This window comes from Cebidichthys violaceus, unplaced genomic scaffold, assembly GCF_023349555.1.
Source record: "Cebidichthys violaceus isolate CVI_PGR_0920_01 unplaced genomic scaffold, fCebVio1.0.p SCAF_21, whole genome shotgun sequence".
Lineage (NCBI taxonomy): Eukaryota > Metazoa > Chordata > Actinopteri > Perciformes > Stichaeidae > Cebidichthys > Cebidichthys violaceus.
Genome location: NW_027176384.1, coordinates 7,219,833 through 7,240,990, shown reverse-complemented (window position 1 = coordinate 7,240,990; position 21,158 = coordinate 7,219,833). Strand labels below are relative to the sequence as shown.

The following is a 21,158-nucleotide window of genomic DNA, read 5'->3' as shown; positions in this document are numbered from 1 at the left end:
ATGGGACTTCAGTTGTCAGCTCAGAAACAAACACAAATGAGACAATTTCACAATCAATTGCTGATCACTAATGACAATGTTCTGTAATTATGTCTTTAATCATTTCAGCTGAGGGTGATTATCCATTCCAAAACTCAGTGGTGGGCTGTCAGGGCCAGCTAAGCCTTCTCTGCTGGCCTAAACAGAATCACAAAGTTATAGCTATTTTATAATTTAATAATTTTTCACAAATACACTACAAGTATTATAATTTGTTTTCCCATTAACTTATTTTCTCATTGCACAGGTCCTGTCTTCCTCAGTTGCTCTGCTTCCAGCCTGCAGCGCTGCTTCCAATGCAGCTTGTTTTAAGTAGAGCTCTTATCCAATCAGATTCAGCCTCTATTTCTCTATGTAAGGAGAGAGGCCTGAGGTCCTCTAGGTAGACCTTGCACATTAAAGTATATGGGGACAATATTGTTGATTGTCATCGTCTTCAACCAATCAGATCTTTAGTTTGACATGTTGGGCGTATTCTTTGACGTGCCAGAGCTACCCAGGTAGCCAGCTAAGTACGTCAGCATTAAGGTGCGCCGTGATTGGTCAGTGGGCCAGCGTGACTTTTGTCAAACAGAAAGGTATCTAGCAGATCTTAATGTTTCGTAAGAGTTCAAGTTGAAACATATGACATGACATTTTTTGCGTTTTTAAACGGATTTCTGGAGAAGGACATTTCCAGAAAAGCTGGACATCTTATCAAAGGGTTGGTCAAGCCCACAGCTAGCCGACATCCTTTTCCATGACCCAGCATGGAAAAGGATTTGTACGAACGGTATTTCTGGCTGACAGCGGCGGAGAAGCGTTGCACATTTTATGGCTAAGAATGCGTTTCATTTGCAACTGAGCTCTTGGTGTTTGGAGCTGTTTGGAGCTACGCTACGCTAACCAAGGCAGCTACACGACAGGACAAGCACAAGCTACGTGCTTTTGAAAACTTTTGGAGAGACCTGAGTGGACTTTTTAAGTGAAGAGCAGCTGTGGTAAGTTAACTGATTTTGCGTCTCTACATCTGCAGTAGCGTTTCTACTGTGTTCATTTGTCTATCGTGTTGTTTTTATCAATAATATGAATGGCTCGTGCTCTAGCGCTGCAGTGATGCTGGATTGATTTGTTGCTTTGTTGTCATATAAATATATGTGACTTGTAACCTTTCCCACTGAAGGCAAAGTCCTCTGTTAATGGGTGTCAGTGGGCTTTTTGTCCACTGGGAAAGGGGCTTTAGAAGCTGCTCACTGAAACAATGGTGGGTGTGTCCTGATATACGATTCAACAACAAATCATAAATGGGTATTTTTGAGGCCAACTGTATGAACAAAAACAACTGAGTGACTTCATTCTAGGGTTGATACATTCAGCGGAAGTCCCTCTCGTGCGAGTGAGGGAGAGGGACTTTCGCTCGCGCAAGAGGGAATTTTGCTCGCGGAGTGATGTAAAAGCGCTTGACAAAGTCAAATACGCGCGCAGCTGTTTGATTTGTGAAATCTCAGATTTCGGGAATCTCATTTGCGCTCTCGAATTTTGACAGTGATTTGCCTTCATAGACATGGCTCAAGTAGGACAGCACAGAAGCCCCAGGTATAAAATGCACGGCCCGCCATTGCCAAAACTAAAGAATTTTGCTCAGTCCAAACTCAGAGAAAATGTATCAACCCTAGAATGAAGTCACTCAGTTGTTTTTGTTCATACAGTTGGCCTCAAAAATACCCATTTATGATTTGTTGTTGAATCGTATATCAGGACACACCCACCATTGTTTCAGTGAGCAGCTTCTAAAGCCCCTTTCCCAGTGGACAAAAAGCCCACTGACACCCATTAACAGAGGACTTTGCCTTCAGTGGGAAAGGTTACAAACCGCATTCATTCCCCAGACAAAAGACTCTGCAGTGGTCACAGGTATTTATCGGCTCTAGCTTCGTGTGCTAACCTCCAGCCAGTTTTTGACTAGTTCAGGAACATTTCCTGAATGGGTCATGTGTGAAAGGGAGCAGGGATCAATATTCATGGCAATCTTCCCAACAAGTTTTCCACCTCAAGACCTCGTAGCATTTCAGGAAAAATGCCGGTAAGTTTGTGTTGTGAATGAAAGCAGTCACATCGCAGGGACAAGCACGTTAAAGGTTACGTCCATCTGAAGGACTCGACCAATCACAAAACTCCGCTGATGACGTATTTGAATCAGCGACTTGTTTAGCATTTACACCAATGATTTCGCAGCTGATTTGATAACTAAAAGCAGCTCCTCGCCCACCATGTTCCTGAAAATAATACAAGATGTCTTCCGCCGATTACATCAAGAATTACCCCCCGCCTCCACAATCTCCTTCTTCTTCTGTTGAGTTTCATGGCATTTGGCATCCATAAGCATTACTGCCATCTGCTGGACTGGCCCTTGCGGTGCCTGGAAAGGTCATCCCGGTGTTAAAGAGGATCTAGAGAAGACAGAGTTTGTAAAACATGTGGTCTGACCATGTCCTGCAGAAGGCTTGAGTGCACAATGAATCCTCTGCACAGCAAGCCAATCAGGCTGTGGGTGTGACGTTTTTTATAAAGCAAAAAAAGTGAGCTAATGTTCATGTCCATTGAAGATAGCTGAATCATGGAAACCACAATATATCTGGAGTAACACTAATAATGTGTGGAGGAAATGAGCAATAACAGAAAACTACAAAGAATGAAATAAAAAAAGGATTGGATTTGAAAATAAAGCAGGAGACTAAGGTCAAAGAGTACTAAAACTAAGGCTGTGCTAAGGTTTGCTCACTCTCAGTATTGATAGTGGGACTCTATGTGGACTAGATTGTTCAAGGTCCATGTAACAAGAGTGAACCTCCACAATCCAGTGTTCCCTCTGTCATCTCATTTCATCTTTTGACACAAATGTATATTAGTTTTGTCACATTTGAGTCATTTGATTATTTTTAGTCCACTTTCACTCAGTGAGATGTTTTTAATTTGTATGACTTTTAAGCATTCTGAGGGTAAAGCTGTCACTACAGCTTTGATGTGTATGATTACCATGGTTACAGCAGGTATGGTTCCTCTAACCTCAGGTTCACTGTGTGGTAATTAGTGTGCACTAAGTTGATTAACTGATTAATAGAAACTGAAATAGGCAGGGCTTTAAGGCGACTGCTGCTTTTCTTTATACCGAGGGAATGGGTGATATCTTTGTTTTTCCTCTCCGGGTCTCAAACTGTTATGGACATGAAACCATGTGAGACTTATTGGTGCAAGTGCTTGTACACATGTGAAACATGGAGTGTTTGGAAACGAAATAGGGTCAAAAGTTTTGTAGCTGTGTGTCACCATATCTGAATGTGTGAAAACATTTTTAATTAATTCTTTCAAATGGCAAACTGTACCGCACGAACCGTCTGTCCATCAAACTCTCGGCAAAGCGAGTTGGTAGAAAAGCAAAAACATCTTCTCCATGGAGAGAAGCCTGCAGTGTCGTTCTTTGCTCTTCTTCAATGAAGAAATGCTCCCCGTTTCTGATAGAAGGGATGCTATTGCAGCATGCTAACCTCTTCAGGAGCCACCCTTGTTGTTTAGGACCATTAGTCGTCTCTCTTAGGTTTATGTTTAAAGGTTTGGTAGCAGGGGCAGACTTTACAGCAAGGTGTGCAACCTGGACCTGGGGACCCCAACTAAAAAGACCCCAAACAACTATAGATTCATTATGATGTCTAGATATTAAATCATTGTGAAATAAATTACAACTTAAAAAAGTTCCCCAAAATATACAACTAATGTTATTATTTTACAACAAATAGTTTTAGTTCATTACTATATTATGAGTTTATTAATATTGAACTTGTTTTATGTATTGAGTCTCTTTTACTTATTTCAATATTATGCATTTATATCTGGTCTCATCCTCTGGTTGTGAAAAGTGGAGCCAATGTGGAAGTTCCTTTAACTGACAGTCGGGAGTTGTAGCTAAGTAACATTATCAGTATCGTTTGACGATGTTAAGATGGAAATGCCCCTTCTTTGTGCTCACCCTCCACCACATCTGTCACCTTGGTGTGGCTATGTGATGCTCATGGAGCAGAGCCAAACAGGGCCTTGGACCTTGTCTGTCCAACAATTCAATACACTCCCATTTTGCAGTTTGATGCTTTGAGCAACAGCTATTGAGCAAGTTTAATGTCCCTGACTGTCAATTAGCAGCAGACCTCATTGACACTCATCAAAAAACCCTGGCATCCAGTGCTTTCAGTAATTGGTATGACAGTTTATCATTATCCATGAAAACCGCTGGGTTTTGCAAAGACGCGGCTGTTCTGATGGTCCTCCACCACTCCAGTGTCACTTAGTTTTGTACAGCTGTTTGTTTCCATGTGATAATTTTTTTCTTTCCCAAGGCCGAATGGTCATTTCACTTTAATGAGCTCACCGTTCTACAAAACACAAGGCAGCAGGTGTGGAGTGCAAGGTTCCAAAGGCTAACTGAAGGTTTCAACCAAGGCTACGAAGACAATAGGCATTACTGCTAATTGCTTTTTTAACGACTCTAAAAAAACATTATTATTATAATAAAATAAAAACATGTATTTTATGTTTGTATGTTTTTACATTTTGGGGATTTTTTTAAATTCAAAATCTTGTAATTTATTGTCAATGCTAATGCTTTCATCTAAACATTTACATTTACTATCAATACTATGTATATATATATATATATATATATATATATATATATATATATATATATATATATATATATATATATATATTAGAAGTTTAGTTTTTAGAGAAAACCTCCATTATACACATTTAGGTGTTTATTTTACTACTTTGTCTATTTACGTCTGTAGATTTCCCCATAATTCACAAAACGTTAGCATTACATTATGCCTCATTTGCACAATTACAATTTTAGAAAACCTATAATAGAACAAATTTATTGTCCTAATAAATGTCTGTAATTGAACTAAAAATCTCTTTAAAGGACGTTTTCTTGAAATGACTTTTTACTTCAGTAGCTCTAACATACACCAGACTGTGCACTTTCATTCCTCTCTATGTTCTGAAGGGTTCTACAGAGGGGTTTGTTCACACAGCATTCAGAGCCTCATTTATACAACATTTTATTAATAAAAACATGGAGGAAATAGCTTTCTGTTTGGAAAATGTACACGGCACATATTTAATAAGAGAAGGCCTTATTTGCATTTTGAAACGTAACATTTCAGAAAACTTCTAATCCAAAAAATAATTGTCTCAATGTAAGAAATCAACAGGGGAAGTTTCATGGCGATATCCAGTGACATCTCTCCTGGGGTGTCTCCCCTTAAGTTTAACTGATACAATTATGTACTTGTCAGCCGCCCAGAAGCATGACTCAAGTGTCAACACTTGACGCCATGATTACCATTTGACAAAAACATTGTTAATCACAACTCAGAAGTTAAGTGAAGAGTCGGCGCTGAAGCATTAAAACATAAATGAAGCCTTTGCCCCCCTTCAGCAGAGGTAGATAATGGGATTCCACATCAATAAACACTTAAGAGATTTTTTCACATTAAGTGCCAGCATCCTGTGGAAAAAAGTGCTATTTGACAGTAATATTTCCACCTGTATTCACTCAAGAGATTTCTGTCCAACAGTGCTCCTATTTATTTTGATGTGACTTTTATTTGTTGTTGTTGTTGTCGATTTTCTATTTTCTTTTCTTTATTTCTTTTTAGAGCCATCTCATTTGATATCTGGTCTTGCAACCTTGTTTCATATAACATCTTCCAGCAGGGCTAGCCTTGCCTCCTATGTGTTGAATAATTCATGAGTTGCAATTCAATACAATTGAATTTGGGAGAGGGGGATTCAAAAGTTGAATTACAAAACATCACATTCTTTCATCTCATGAAGTTTTTTTTACAAAGTGCAGAGGTCAATTATGAGTCCTCTGGCAATAGCCGGTATGAATAAAACACCGAAGGGCTGCGGAACCTTGGGAGAGCTTCTCCACTTGTGTAGATTATTGACGCTTTCACTTTTTTTCTTCCTATCCTCAGGTAAAAAAAAAAAGGACCCTTTGTCTCTGGTCTCCTGTACCGTTCATGTCTCCATAGCCTCGAGGCAAAAGAGGCCTAATTTGCACCGGTCTGTTTTGGGGCCAATTATTATAAAATCAAATGTACTGGAAACACAAAACAATTGAAAACAATAAAGAGAGGGCCCACCAATATCATGCATTTTAATAATCCTCTCATTAAAAATGCATTTTATATGTTCAGCAATTTGCAGAGTTTTGCCTCACACTCCTTCGACTCTGCCACGTTACCTGCAGAACATGGACGTCGTGCAGAGAGCTGCTGGGAGGAGGCCATCACTGCTTCTGCTTCACTTTAATTCAGATACAGAAAATTCACCCGTGGAAAATCACCTGAGAAAAATAGCAAGTAGGGAGGGATTGATTTTCACAAAAGCCATATGTAGTTATTAATTGACAAATTAAATTAAATCACATAACATCTGAATCACCCAGTGACTTAAAATACTAACCGCAGTCCTCCTGAAGGATGACGAAAGGCAGATCATATTGCATTTTTACATGAGAAGATGACATCCTGAATTTAACTACTTTCTATACTGTTGGATTGCTTAATCTATAATGAAACATCATAATTAATTTGTTCATTTTATATTGTTTTCATAATCAAAATTTGTAAAGTTGTGAAATAAATGGTACAATATTTCCCACTGAATGGTAGTGGTTTAGTACAGTAGAAAGAGGTGTAGCGCTGCAGAAAATAGAAACTCTCAAGGAAAGTACGTATACCTCAGAATTGTATTCATGTATTTGCATAGTACCCATAGCTTAGCTTCCTTGCAATACTGGGACATTGGTATACTGCCTGTATATTATGAAATGATATTACTGATAAAAATGTTTTTTGTGAAAGACAGGAATACTTACTGGGTCTATATCTGACTTCATTTAACTGTAATGTTTATCACTGCTGCATGTCATGTGTACAACTGGTTTGATGCTAAACAACTTGAAACCAAGACGTCCAGCACTATGTGTACAGCCGAGTTGTTGACTCTCCACCCCCCCAACCCCCTGGCTTGCAGCAGGACTTGTCCTTTGTCAGCACTAGATGTCAGTGTTCTCGCTGCTCTGTGGAGCTGCAGGCAATAGTGAACTACAGCCTTGGATATGCTCCAGGAAGATGCACCCTATTTATATATAAATCCTATTTTCATTTTTTTTCACTTGAAAGTCCTCAGTCCTTATGGATTTCAGGCTATAGCCTCCTGCGTCATGGCCTGATTACTGAGGGCATCACTTTTATCTCATAATGAGCACCAAACTGCTGAGCTGTGCTTTCTTCATATCAGCCAGTGCAGTCTCTCCCACCACTTGTTGCCAGTTCAGTTGTATCTTTAAGTACAAAGATACAACTTCACACAGTAACATCTACTGAAGCTTTGAAAATTAGTTAAATGAGGTTTCGAAAAGAAAAAAAGAAAGAAAACAAGACTACCAAAAGTTCGCTCAACCGTTTTAAGCTACAAATAGCATTGATGTTATGTATTCCTGTCTGCAACATATTCGAGCCTCAGGAAAAAGCAAAGCTGGATTACCAGATCTCCGTGGCCCCTAGAGGCTGCAGCTCGCTAACAGGTTTACTCTCTCTAATTGTATGGTTTGTTAGGCATATCCACCACTAAAGTGCAACATCAACTCACATGATGAGGGATTTTGATGGTAAAATAACATTTAGATCGGTCAATATACCCAGAATGATCAGCAACTGAATTGTGGGACATATTTACTTTGACCCCAACCACAAGATACAACATCACATCAAATTTACTATAACAGTAGTTTTCTTTTGACTCTGCATATCAACCCTAAATAAACATGTTTCACTGTTTGGAACATAGTTGCTTCACAGGGTAAATATTATGTTAAATCTTTTATAATTATTCTATATGTTATAATGAAGATGAATTTGTGTACTGTTACACACATTACATACTTCTACACACTCCAATATGTATGTCTTTAAATCATACTGGGGGAAAAAGGAAATGTAACATGGTTTATTTCAAATATCAGTCTTTCCATTGAGTGTAAGCATGTCACGTGCAGTGTCAGTCCAGCTGTGCGCACAGAGAGGGAGGTACTTCCTGAGATTGTCTCGGTGCGGACCAGCCAATCGGCGTGCGCGTCAACATCACACACCGGAAGTAGGAAGCTCAAACCGAAAAGAGCGCCTTGAATCAAAAGTGGAAACGTTACCTGAAGGTAAGACTCTTAGTACGTCTGCATACGGTATATAAGCCACGTAGAGACATGCTATGTTGATATGGCGGGTTGTTTCGCACACGAAGCAGCGTTAGATTACTGTAACAAATAATGTTAGCTTGTTGTTGAAAATGTTAACGTTACATATCGCATCCTCTTAGTAAGCGATACTCTCCTTTCGACAAAAAGTGGTGTCGACGTTAGATAACATGATTTTGTATCCTTCTATGTAGAGTCTCAGCTGTAGTATGAAGGGGCTGAGTTTGACAAATAAAATACATATTTCAGCAAGCTGTAGTAACCTGAGACGTTGGCTCAGTTACGTAGCCCTGCGTTTTATGCCACTATTTTATATCTCATGTCAGGAACGTGTTTTAATACGTCACCACACACCCGGATGTACTCATTATACAATTTGATAAGCCCTTGATTCATCTTCTCACCTGGATTTCAACTGTTGCTTTTCCATCTTATTAAGAAGTTCAGCCTCTGACTAAGACATGTAAAGCTGCTTTTATGCATATATGTGGACCTGACCATTCATTTGAGAGTGGAAACAAGGAATTTGGTGGTAGGGGACATTGCAACTGGGTCATAATTTGCGCTGTTAAATCACATATTACTTCATGACTTTAAAATAAATATGAATCAAAATAGGATCTGATGTTATCTTTATATCTACAGTAGTTAACACCCCAGTGTCACCCCAAGGTCCATTTTGTAACTATGTTTTCGATCATATCAATCTATCTTCCTCAGCTGATGGAGTTTGCAGTGTCGTCGTGGAATTGTAAATGTGGACATTTCTATTTTTCTATTAACAGATGCTAAATCCAGTTACTACACATCTGACTGGGTCGATTATTAGTAGATGTTTCTTGTAGTGGAGCCAAGAGCAAAATGTATTTTAGTTGCGTCAGCTTAAACACTGCGTGTTGACATCAGATGGCCCTATATCAGTCTACAATGAACTGTGTGTCACTTTAAACTCTGTGTCTTAGCTAACCACGTTATAACATTGAAACAAGTTGAACAGAAGCCGGCTAGTTGCATTGATGTGCACACAGAGGTGTTGGAGCAGGCTTCAAGATAAACTGCAGAGGTGTGTTGTTGGATGGTGCTGCAGTTGAGCTTATCATCCAGTCACAGTGAGGCTCACCATGTGAGGGTTCCTCTGGTAGAGCTGTACCCTGGTTAGCATTGATCAGGCCCTCTTGTTTACAGCGCTGTGCTCCTCGGGGACAGTACTCGGGTTAATTGCTGCTGAAGCTCTGCTCTCTGCCCACTGCTCGCTCTGCTAATACAAAGGAGATGACACTAATGAGGGAGTGCAGGGGGGACACTGCTTCTCCATGGCTGCAGGTCAGCTGGTTAAGGGACAGACCAGTGTTTGAGAGAGATTGACATTATTTATTTTGCATGCCACTAACATTGTTAATGACTATAATGTTACGTACGTGAATGTTACCAGATCTTTAAATATCTATCCAATAGTCCAAACATTTGGATGTTTTCAATCATTTAGTAAATTCTCACATTTGAGGAGCTGCAACCTGCCAGTGGTTTATATTTTTTATATAAAAAAATTAATAACTCATGTGATTAATTATTTATTCAATTTGACCAGTTTTCAGACCATTTCTTTCACTTCTACTTAAGTCATCAGTTTTCCTTTAAAATAAAAAGAGCAGGGTAACAGGCAGATATTAATTGGCTCGGTCAGCTAGTGTTCAGTGTCCTGCAGGGGCGAAATTAGCAACAAAAAGACTTTATCAGTGATATGTTCATATCTCAGAGTTACTGGCTAATTAGGAGGCGGTTCTCATTTAGTTATCAACAACGGATAAACAGATTGCATATCTGACACGTAGTGGTTTCACAGAACAGTCAACTTGGCGACTATCAAAATCACTAGTGGACACTGTGCATCACTGTAACTCATTGTGGTTTTAGCTCAATGCAGTATTAAAGCTTGGCAATGCCTCAGAAGACAGCAGTCACATTGTTACTGTAGTCAAACACTATCTCCACCTCAAACAAGCTTGCTGGGTTTGGTACAATCAGATCGTGGCTTATTTGTAAAGAGCCTCTCATAGGGCCCCGCCCACATTATTTAACCCATTTTTGGTTGTGTTTGAGAGACTTTTTACGGTAATTGATCCTTTGTTAAAATAAATACCATGGCAACGGCCGTAATCCAAGATTGAAAACGACAAACTGATGGGTGACGTCACGATGACTATGTCCACTTCTTATTTGCAGTCTGTGGTCAGACCGCGACTGATGCTACACTGTGATTGGCCGCTCTGTGTTCGAGACATAGCAAAAGGTTAATTGATCATTGTTATAGAGTAAAAAGATACAATAATGTCTCCTGCCTTTTATCGACTAGCGGACTACTTTTTGTGAGTAGTGAATGATAAAGTCTCTGATGTCCTAGTGAGTGGTCCTTTTGGGCTGTGACCCTGCTGTCTGTATACACAGGACTGCAGGGTCCAGGGCATGCTACTAATTTGCATGAAAACTTTATAACAGTAAATATCATACGACTGGTTGTGTTGCTTTGTCGGTAAGCTTCGGGCTTGGAAAGTACATCCATTGGTATATGGCATAATGTTGTGTTTATCTGTCTGTAAACCTGGCCAGCTCTGATTTCTTGCTTGTGTCTCTGTAGTGTACTCCTGCTCACTGGGACCATGAGTTTCTCCCCTGGTCCGTCCGAGCCCCTCGGGGGCACCAGTATCCAGGAGCAGAGGGACCGCTGGGAGAGGAAACGCAGCCGAACAGCCAGAGAGTTGGTGCAGACAGAACAACGCTACTGCCAACAGCTGGAGCTGGTCACCACTGTATGTACCAGACACGTACCACTCCATAACTATGGACTCCAAATATACCATTTGAAGTATAGTGCAACCAATGCTTGAACCTTGGTATTTCTTACCAGGTTGGGTCCCATTCATACTTCCTGTATTTGGAAGTTGTATTAGTTATTTTGTCCCGTCTTTCTCTCCTCTCCTGCTTTCCTCACCTGTACACTTCCCTCTCCTTGCCTCCTCTCTTCTTTCTCTTCATCTGTCCCTCCCTGAGCTCTCCTGTCCTCTTCAATCCCAATGTTCCATTCATGGCCCCTCTCTGTCTATCAAGGTAAACAATCACGTTGATTTAGGATTCATTATTTAATCTGTCTGCGTATTATTCAAATAGGCACAGGGGCATGGGAAGCCAATCAGAGTTGGAGGTGCTGAGAGAAAGTCAGTCTATATAATGATGTCATAATAATGCTGCCTAACATTCATCAATTTAGCATTTCTGTGAATGGCTAGGATCATTTATATCTGATAGCAATTAACGACATTTGACACTGATTTTAGAACATTTGAGCACACTTGGTGGTAGTACCAAGCCGATTGGCTGTAGCAGAGCGTAGTGGGTGGGCTTGTGTGTGCGGTTGGACAATTACCGTATGTTGTGTGGAATGAATCTGCAGAAGCAGCTATTGCAGAGATGTTGGCAGCGAAGGACAGCTGTCTACTTAAGACATATTTAAAGTAAATTAATAACAGTGAGTCTCTGGAGTTATTAAATGAACAAGGACACTGTTTCAGAAAGAGATGTTGCATTGAAATTTAAAGATGCCATTTTTCAGTGCTGTGAGCACCACAAACTAATAGAGTGGAAACAGCTTGAAGTGATCACAGTTACAGTGATCAACTGCATATATGGACATTTAGAACTACGGTGATTCTATTTTTTGACTTTACTCCCATGATACTTTGCCTTGCGAAAACCCGACTAATAAAGCCGCGTTTGAAAAAGCTGTACTGTAATTAGAAACTGTCAATAAAATCCACTAAATAGCAAAGCTGTTTCTTTCATTACTTTATATTAATAAATGTACAAATGTCAATTAGATGGTAATCTGCATGACAAATTAAGACAGAAAAAATTGTCATAGTAATTGTTCGCTTATCGTGATCTATTTGACACGACAGATATTATAAGATGTTTCCACTGTAAAAAATAAATTCCATTCCCCTCTATTGTATTGGGGTGGAGGCTTACATCTCAGATGGATCTCAAAACCAGAACACACAAAACCCAAACTATCTACCTTGCTACATACCAATACAGGGAAGAAAATATAAATTTCCTCATACATTTGGTGTATTAACCCAAAGATTGTTTGCTTAATACATCAAATATGCAGTGAAAAAAGACAAAGTCTCCATGTCAAACATTCTCAGAAGCAAAATGTTGAACATGGAGACAATACTGTAGATTTCCACTGCTCGTTTTAAAGCATCTTACTGTGGCGTACATATGAACAGACTCAAGGTAGCATTCATGGTGCTGCTCCTCCCTGCGGAGAGAACACACTTCTTCACCCACCACTGCAGCCTCATTTCTACGCAATTACTTACCCTCCACCCGTTCACTCCAATTAGGAGTCATTTTAGGCCTAATGCACATTCAATTTGCTAATCCCATTTTCACTTCAAATGACTTGAGACCGGCACAGCTGTCGCTTTATTGTGAGTGTCGCGGTGCGACAACATCCCTCTGTACTTGGTATGAGCCATGCAGATATACAGTACAGTACCATGTAATGTTAGCAGTCAGTCTGGACTGTAGGGAAAGAGACTGCTAACCTCTAAGTTGCTGTATATTGGTGTTACATTTGCTCTCTCTCATCAGTGAAAGCATCTCCTTATCATAAAGTACTTCATCATAAGCATATCCAATCAGAGACAAGCTCACTTCTCGCTTATTAATACACATGCTGAGAAATACCTTTGTTGTGTCTCCCTCTGCTCTCTTGTTTGTCTCAGTACTTTGTGGAGATCTTAAAGGCCAAAGGAACCCTGAAGCAGGACATTAGAGAAGGCATCTTCAGTTCAATTAAAGCCATTCATTCAGTAAACCAGTAAGTATCCTCTGAATAATTTACAGAATATCTACGGGGTATTGGGATGAGGATTGGTGGTTTGTCTCTTGCTTAAGAATACGGTCTAGATAAACTCTACCAAAGCATAGCCCTTATCTTCACCATTAGCAGGAGTCAATGATATTGTGTTGGTGGATACAATAAGCCATATCAGCTTTAATTACTCCAAGCGATATCACAAGTGAAGGGCATTATTGTGACCATAAAAAGTCCTGACTGCTTGCTGCCTACCTGAGCTGCTGCTGAAGGTCTCAGCACGGCCAAACGGAGGTCAGAGATGATGGGAGCTGATCTCACCACCATGGCTAGGCCTCACATTGATCTTGCTGTCACGGCACTGTGAAACTAAAATCTCCAAGCTCTACTTGAAAGACTTCAAAAAGTTTGCTTATATAAATAAATGATAGATGTTTGAAGTTGGTACATGTGTACACGCTAAGGCACTGGACTCAGCTATGGTAACCTGTAAATCAATCAAGTAGAAAAACTCACGATGGATTTTTGAAAGTTGATATCAAAACTGATATTTTTTGTTTCATGGTGGTGAGATTGAAGCATTGATCCTTTCTAAGATAAGATTTAGTATCTCCACTGGATTTGAGTGTTGCTCATTCAGAAACGGCCTCTGAAGTGTTTTTACCAACTCTTAAGGGGCTGCTGCATTTATTCACCTACAAATGAACTGTATACACTCCTCACTACTATGTTTACAGCTACAGTATAAAGCTACTTCAAACTCACTGTCTCACACACACACACAGAAACACTAAATACTTCAAAACATTAGTAGTTATATAATTAATGTCAAATGTATGACATTTATATATATAGCAACATATCCTTACACAACGGTTTATATGATATCCTACGAAAAGTTACTCTCGTACGAAAGCCAGCAACATGTGTTGATTTCCACTCGTTACATAAATACAATCTTTTCAAAATAAATTTCCGTCTTCACAGGACTACGTGTGTGTGTGTGTGTGTGTGTGTGTGTGTGTGTGTGTGTGTGTGTGTGTGTGTGTGTGTGTGTGTGTGTGTGTGTGTGAAGTGGTCTTTATATGTCTTCATTCTAGATTACGTAGATAACATACTAAACATTTTGTGAGATATCTACAAATTACGGTATATTATTTTTCGTAGATATAGCTACAAGAATTGGTTGAGACCAGCCTGACATGTGTTACCTGCATCTTTGTCTCCTTCAAAATGTCCCAACCCCCTGACGGTGTGTGATTCTTTAAATTAGGACTCACAGCGAACATCTTATCTATTTGATGCTTTTGACTGGAAACCCCCAGTACATTGGCATTTAAAATTATTATTTTACAAGCACTAATTACAGAACATAAAACAAATACATGAAGTTAATAGGCCAAAATTGATTGACAAAGTCAAGAACAATTGAATTGATGGAATAAATCTCCTTTGAGATATGACAAAAGGTATATCTCCCTCACTAACAAAAGAAAACAATAGTATACCTCTGTGGTCTGGTAGGATGAGAAGAGTTTGCTGCACTTGCAGGGCCCATAACTTAAATTTAAACGATACCACATTTTACTTCTAAAAACATCATCCCAGATATTTTGTCCCGACGGGAGGTCAACTTAAACCCTGATACAGCATCTCCGTATCTGTATGATAGAAAGAGGAGCGTCTGTTCTGACAGTATTGACAATCATACCGTCGGTATTTCTAAATACCGTTGTATACCATAATGCCTCGATACCGGCCAAGCCTCCCGCACAGCTTGACAAAGTGCGGAGTGCGTAGTTTGATCGGGAGTTCCGTTTCCTCACTAAATAATGAGTGGTGTGGCTTCTCCTCAGGCTCCCATCCTCCGCACACTGTTGAGAGTGCCACAATGAAGATTGAAGTATGAATTACACAGTCTGATGTATTGAATAAATGGTTCCGCAGTTCCCATACATCTTCATTATGAGCCCCTTATTGAATCAATGGTTGAAACATAATGGAAAGCACTCCGTTTAAGAAATGGTCCTTGGAGAGACGGTGTGTTAGTGCTAGACTGATCCACCACTGCTCCGTGATTGATTATAGATTTCCCCATATTCATTTTGCTCTTTTTTACTCTGACATTTGGTATACAGTGAATATGTGTGTGACAGTGCCAAGGCTAACTGATAATAACAGTGATGATGATTCGCTGTCATTGATGGATGTGTGGGTGACTTTCTCCTCCATCTGACACACATGAAACATCAAGTACTACATACTGTAAGTCTTAAAGCATTAAACAGGCAAGCTATAACCAAGGGGCATGTTGTAAAGGGCTTGCTGCTGCGTCTATCGGCAAGTCCACTGTCTCGGTCAAAATGAGGTCTGGGAATCAAACCTACCAAAATATATTCTTCTAGTAGTGGCCCAGATGTGTCCGTAACGGTATCAAATATCTGGTCAGATTCACAGTTGTCACACATTTTTTGATTAAATAGTTGTCAATTTTAGCCTTTTTTATTTAGGCCAAGTTCTTGTAAGCCTGCTTGTGTTTAGACACTATTTAACATTTGAGAACTTTGGCATCTTTTGTTGAATAAGAATCATACTGTCACTGGTACCCAGCCCTGAACCCACTAAACAAGATATACCACACGGGAGTGTTTTTGATAGAGCTAGGTTTGCAGCTTCCCACATTACTTAAAGCTATGGACGGTAGTCTTCTTGGTGGAAACATATTTTTTATATTTGATGAGATTCTCATTACATCCCATCAGCAATCAATAAATCAAATGCTCTAAAAAAACAAAACATGTTAGGAGTATTATAAGATTGAAATTGGATGGGCTAACTGCCTGTTTACCTACCTGTTAGCCTGCCTACTTGCACTCTGCCTGTGCACTCATTGCACATCACCGGGGTCTTCCAAAAGCTGCTAGCTCGACAAATGTGAGTACTAACAGTAGCCATATTTGTCGTTTACGTCTAGAATTAGCATCTTTTGGAGCTAGCGCTGCTAGCTGCTTTCTTTGGAACAGAGTTGGCAACACTGGGCTGGGTTTTTCAGTTGGGTCATTTTTAAAATCTTACATTCACACACGGGAGCAATTTGGGTTTAAGTTTCTTGCCCAAGAAACTTGGGCATCAACATGCGACTAGCGGAGCCGAGGATCGAACCACTGATCTTCCGATTGAAGGACGACCCGTTCTACACGAGCCACAGTCGCCCCTTGTAGTTGACTCGAGTAGCGTTAGAGATCACAATTTACGATTCGTTGACATCAGTTCGAACCATGTGCATTCAGTTGTCAGACATGTTGGCTTTAGTGCAACTTGTGTGGTTTCTGGTTTAAGTTATGAGTTGCTAACCAGCATCCTAGCCTAATCTCATTCATTCTACCTTTTAAAAGTGCATTGCAAACGGTCTTTTTAGCATTATCTCTGTTGGTAACGAAAAGGAGCTTGTTTGAGTTATCTGCATATATAAAACTAAATTATTGACATCAGTAGAATTATTAATGTCAGTAAGATTATTAATAATAACGGGGCACCACCCTGCAAACAGGGACCAATAACCAAACTATAAACTAAGTCTCATAATTAGTATTCACTCAATGTCAATAGTCAAAGTACTATTACACATTCAGAGTGAAAGTGAAGGTGTTGAGTATGAACACAGGCCACATATCAGGGGGGGGAGAGCGAGGGGTATTCAGTTGATTGCAATCTGCAACCTCATCGCTAGATTTCACTAACTCCTACACCGTGTCACTATTCCTGGACATGGACATAGAATGACATCCTCAGTTGAATTACAGTTAAGGGAAAAATCTTTACTATTACATCATAGAAATGTGTTTATACGGTCATACTGTTCTGCTAATTGTCAGCTAATCAGCTGCTCACTGTTGTAAAACAAATCAAAACATTAAGAAATAGAAAGGAGTCAAACAGCACACGTACAGAAAGCAAAAGCTCACATTTGATTCCAGTTGGATGCTGGATGTTGTGTAGATCTGAAGAATCCCAGCCTTGCTCGTGAATCTGCATCCTCATCAATGAAACGCTAAGAGAAATATATTCATAAGAAGATTATTTTTGCAGCTGGGCACTGATTCCTTAGATGAGTTGTTGATCTTCACAATGCAGCAAGAAAGCACTTGAATGGCAGAAAGCTTCGGCGTCAGATCTGCGTGGCCTAATGGCTCTCTGATAATAAACACAAGTGTGTGCAGAGCGGAGGTATATCCATCTTTATTTACTTAACTCCAGAGTACAGTGGGAATAGAGCTGTAGCAACCAATTCTGCCTTCATTAAGCTTTGTCGAGTTACATAAGGAAAAGGAGATGTGAATATATTGATGCGCCACGTCAGTCATTCTGCTTCTGACTGTTTATGGAGAGCAGGCAGCAGGCAGCAGGAGGAGCAACCCAATTATCCCTCAGCTGCTAACATGACAAACAGGAACCAGTGAGGAGCGAACAATCGCTGGATTTGAAAGTGGGGGGGGGGGGTCACGATGAGAGTAGATGTAGTGTGAGAGGTACACCAGACATGGAGTGATGCGAGTCATCACAGCATGAGTCGCGTCTCACAGTTCACGTAGAGCGACGAAATGCTACGTTATAGCTTTGTTGTCTCATCAGGGATTCGCGGTTATGTTTATTTATTTCATTAAGCAGTCAGTTATGTTTCGCGGATGCTCACACTGTCCGAACAATTAGTATTCCTCTGTTGAAGACCCCCCACTCCACCCCTCCCTCAAATGAAGGCGCCTTGGCCCGAATTGTTTGGTCGAGGTTGTATCCGCCCCAGATGTCGCCACTGCTCGGAATTAATGTGGATTAACGTGAAATGCACAGAATGCTAATGTTATCTCCGTCCTGCTGCTGATGGCCAGACAATTTAATTGCTGTGGAGAAAAAAAAAGAAAGTATAAAAATGTAATCCATAATTTCATATTTATCATAATAGCCTCTGGCAGTGAGAAGGGGGGTGGGGGGAAAAAACGGAAACACAGTTTTTCCCGCCCTTTGCCCTCGTTAGAACTCTCTCGACTGCTCCTGCGTCTCCTGATTATGAACAGAGGCTACCTTGGCGCGCAACTTCATTAAAATCTATTTAAATCAACTTCAACGGCAAACTGCTCCTTCTTGCAGCATGTACGAACAGAAGTCTCTGGGAACATCATTAGAGTGTAGGATTGTGTGTGTGTGTGTGTGTGTGTGTGTGTGTGTGTGTGTGTGTGTGGTACTTCCTCTAAGTTTGGATAACAAGCTCCTTCACAAGTGTCAACACCCCCAACCAATTGCGTCCGTGTTACTGTAATGTGGCTGACAGGCTGAACGACTGCTTTGCCTCTGCCTTGATCCAGTTGTTTTCCTCCCCGAGTTGGGCTGGTGTGTTCGCACTACAAAGTGGCCCTGGTTGCCCTGAAGGTAGACCCACCGTCTTGGTCCCGGTAAATATGTCACCCACGGGGAGAGGCTTTCAGATGACGCCACAGAACCTCACCCCGCTAAACCCCCCCCCCCATTAACGGGGAAGCGATCCTCTGAACTTTGCTCAGCCTCCGCACTTCCCTCTAAACGTGTGTGTCTTTGCTGAGAAATCATGCCTCAGATGTGATGGCGCCTTATTTGAGCTCCTTCTCTCCACTGATGCAGAGCAGCGGTGCAGTGTCAGGCAGTAATGCGCGCTAACTCAAAGTCCAATGTGGTTTGACTGGAGGCTAAATGCTCACTGGGGGGGGTTGGGGGGGGGGGGGGGGGGGGGGTGCACTTTGAAATGAATGTGTCAGAGATCTGTCATGCACAACAAATATGCCACACATATTGAAGTAGTTCCTTCTGCCATGTCCTGTGTAGGAGTTAAGGATGTTGTTGTGAATTGGTAATGAGTGCCTGCTTGTTTGCATGCTCTAAAAATGGTCGACAGCGACTTATAGTGGCGAGGTCAGTGTGTGGTACACATGTGTGGTGTATTTGATAATAACCGACTAATCTATTTGAGCTATTTTTCATTTAAAATATGGAGATTGTCTTCTTTTCTCTGTTTATCATTTTAAACTGAATATCTTTGGGTGTTGTACTGACAAAACAAGACATTTGTCCCTTGCGCCTCACTAGAGACATTTTGGCTTTTTAAATTTTCCAATCATTTTGGCTGTGTTAATGCAAATGGCATACATTTCATTGATGTTTGATCACAGGTCCATTACAGTACAACATCCTGCATTCTATTGCTTCAAAATGATACTTTTTACTTTTATTTTCCACCACATTGAGCTATTTTCCTGGTTTCCTGAACAAAAACAAAACAAAAAAACACCAAAATCAATGTTGTTGCTAATCACAAACATATCTCGGACTGTGAAAAAATTAAATAAAATCCTTAGCATTAAATATACAGGAAATATTGTTTTAATCTTCCCCATAAAAAAACAACAGTGGCATTATGTAAACTAACCGTCATTTAAAGGGTTAATTCTGAAAAAGAATGAATATTTGGTAGTGATGATCCAAACTGATTTAACCTCCTGAAAGTGGAACATTATATTGATACATAATTTAATGCAGACATTTTTATCCTATAAAGACATCAGAGCATTTTATAGACCAAACTATTATTGATTTATCTAGAAAAGAATTGGCAGATTAATCAATAATAGAAATTATAGTTGCAGCCCTAATTACAACTGTGTTATTTTTGGTAAATTAAACTTCAGGACTATGGCTTCCTTGATGAACTACATGCTGAGTTTCCAGATGTCATTTCAGCCGGCTAAAACCTTTCATCTCCTACAGCTTGTTAAAATAAGTCCATTTGCATGGCTATCTCCAGATTTGCACTCTTTCAAATAGCAATTTTTTATAAAAAATGTTAAGTCTTTTTTGGAATTGATTATATCTAACGTGGTGCTGTTTTTGCAGATCTCTGCTGGTCCATCTGGAGAATGGCTACTTCGGCCGAGGCTTTGACCAGATGTGTCCACATCTGCACCACTACAACACGTATGTGGACAACATCTACGATGGCAGCAGAGTGCTCGGGGTAGGAACACAGTATTTCCACGTGGTTATCACACCTCTGCATCAAACTCTCGTGTAGCACTGATGAGCCCTTCACAAGATGGTATTCATGTGATGTGATTCGATTTTAATGATGTGGGCAAATTGACCAATATATTCCGCAGTTATTGGACTGAATACACAATAACAAATACACAAGTGGTTATTGGATTCTTTGCTGCTGACACCATCAATTCCACTGCTGTCAGTACTGTATAGCATCGGGCAATTCCACATTCATTGGTTTTATTCTAATTAAGCTACCACTTTTCCTATGTTCAACAATTTATGGTTTTACTAGAAGTTACATGCTGGAAGTATTTCTTGGTGAACAACAGCTCGGTGTAGCGACTGCAGTCTTGTCGTCACAGCGAGGTTGCCAGGTTTTATACCATGTGACAATCAGCACTACAGCAGGAGACACTAATGGGCGGATGGGTTTCTTGTGTGCCAAGAACTAGTTCCAGCATCCTAACGCCTCCTAAGTCCTTCGCTAATAAGTGAGCTTTACGTATCAATAGGTGTTTGTTTGAACAGTCTTTATGCTCCACAGCGCCATACTTAATACACAGACATGAGATTGACGTCAACGTTTTTCATCTCAATATCAGAAGAAATCAAATTAGCCTATAAATATTGTATTTTCTTTAAATATTGTAAAATTACACCCTCACATGAATCCCATCCCGATGCTGTCGACTTATCTGATCAGTGACAATGATAACGGTGGAGCAGTACAGAGGCGTCTCTGTTTATTGGAGCGGCCTGCTGGGAGCGACCAGCAGCCATGTCCTGTTGCTAGCTTTGCACCACAGCAGCAAAAATAATAATGTCTTAATTAAGAGGAAGGAGGTTTCTGCAAAACATTGACTAATTGCATTG

General features: G+C 40.2%; 1 protein-coding gene across 2 annotated transcripts in view; it reads left to right on the top strand.

Annotated features, from left to right (window-relative positions):
• The first annotated feature begins 8,235 nt into the window (after nt 1-8,235).
• The window catches only part of arhgef39 (Rho guanine nucleotide exchange factor (GEF) 39), a 54,215-nt gene continuing 41,292 nt past the window's right edge, over nt 8,236-21,158 (top strand). For both annotated transcript variants that reach the window (XM_068716731.1, XM_068716730.1), the window contains exons 1-4: nt 8,236-8,299; nt 10,974-11,145; nt 13,129-13,223; nt 20,139-20,259. In XM_068716731.1, coding sequence (XP_068572832.1) covers nt 10,996-11,145; nt 13,129-13,223; nt 20,139-20,259 — 366 coding nt within the window. In that variant the 5' untranslated portion in view covers nt 8,236-8,299; nt 10,974-10,995. The remainder of the gene's footprint in view (nt 8,300-10,973; nt 11,146-13,128; nt 13,224-20,138; nt 20,260-21,158) is intronic.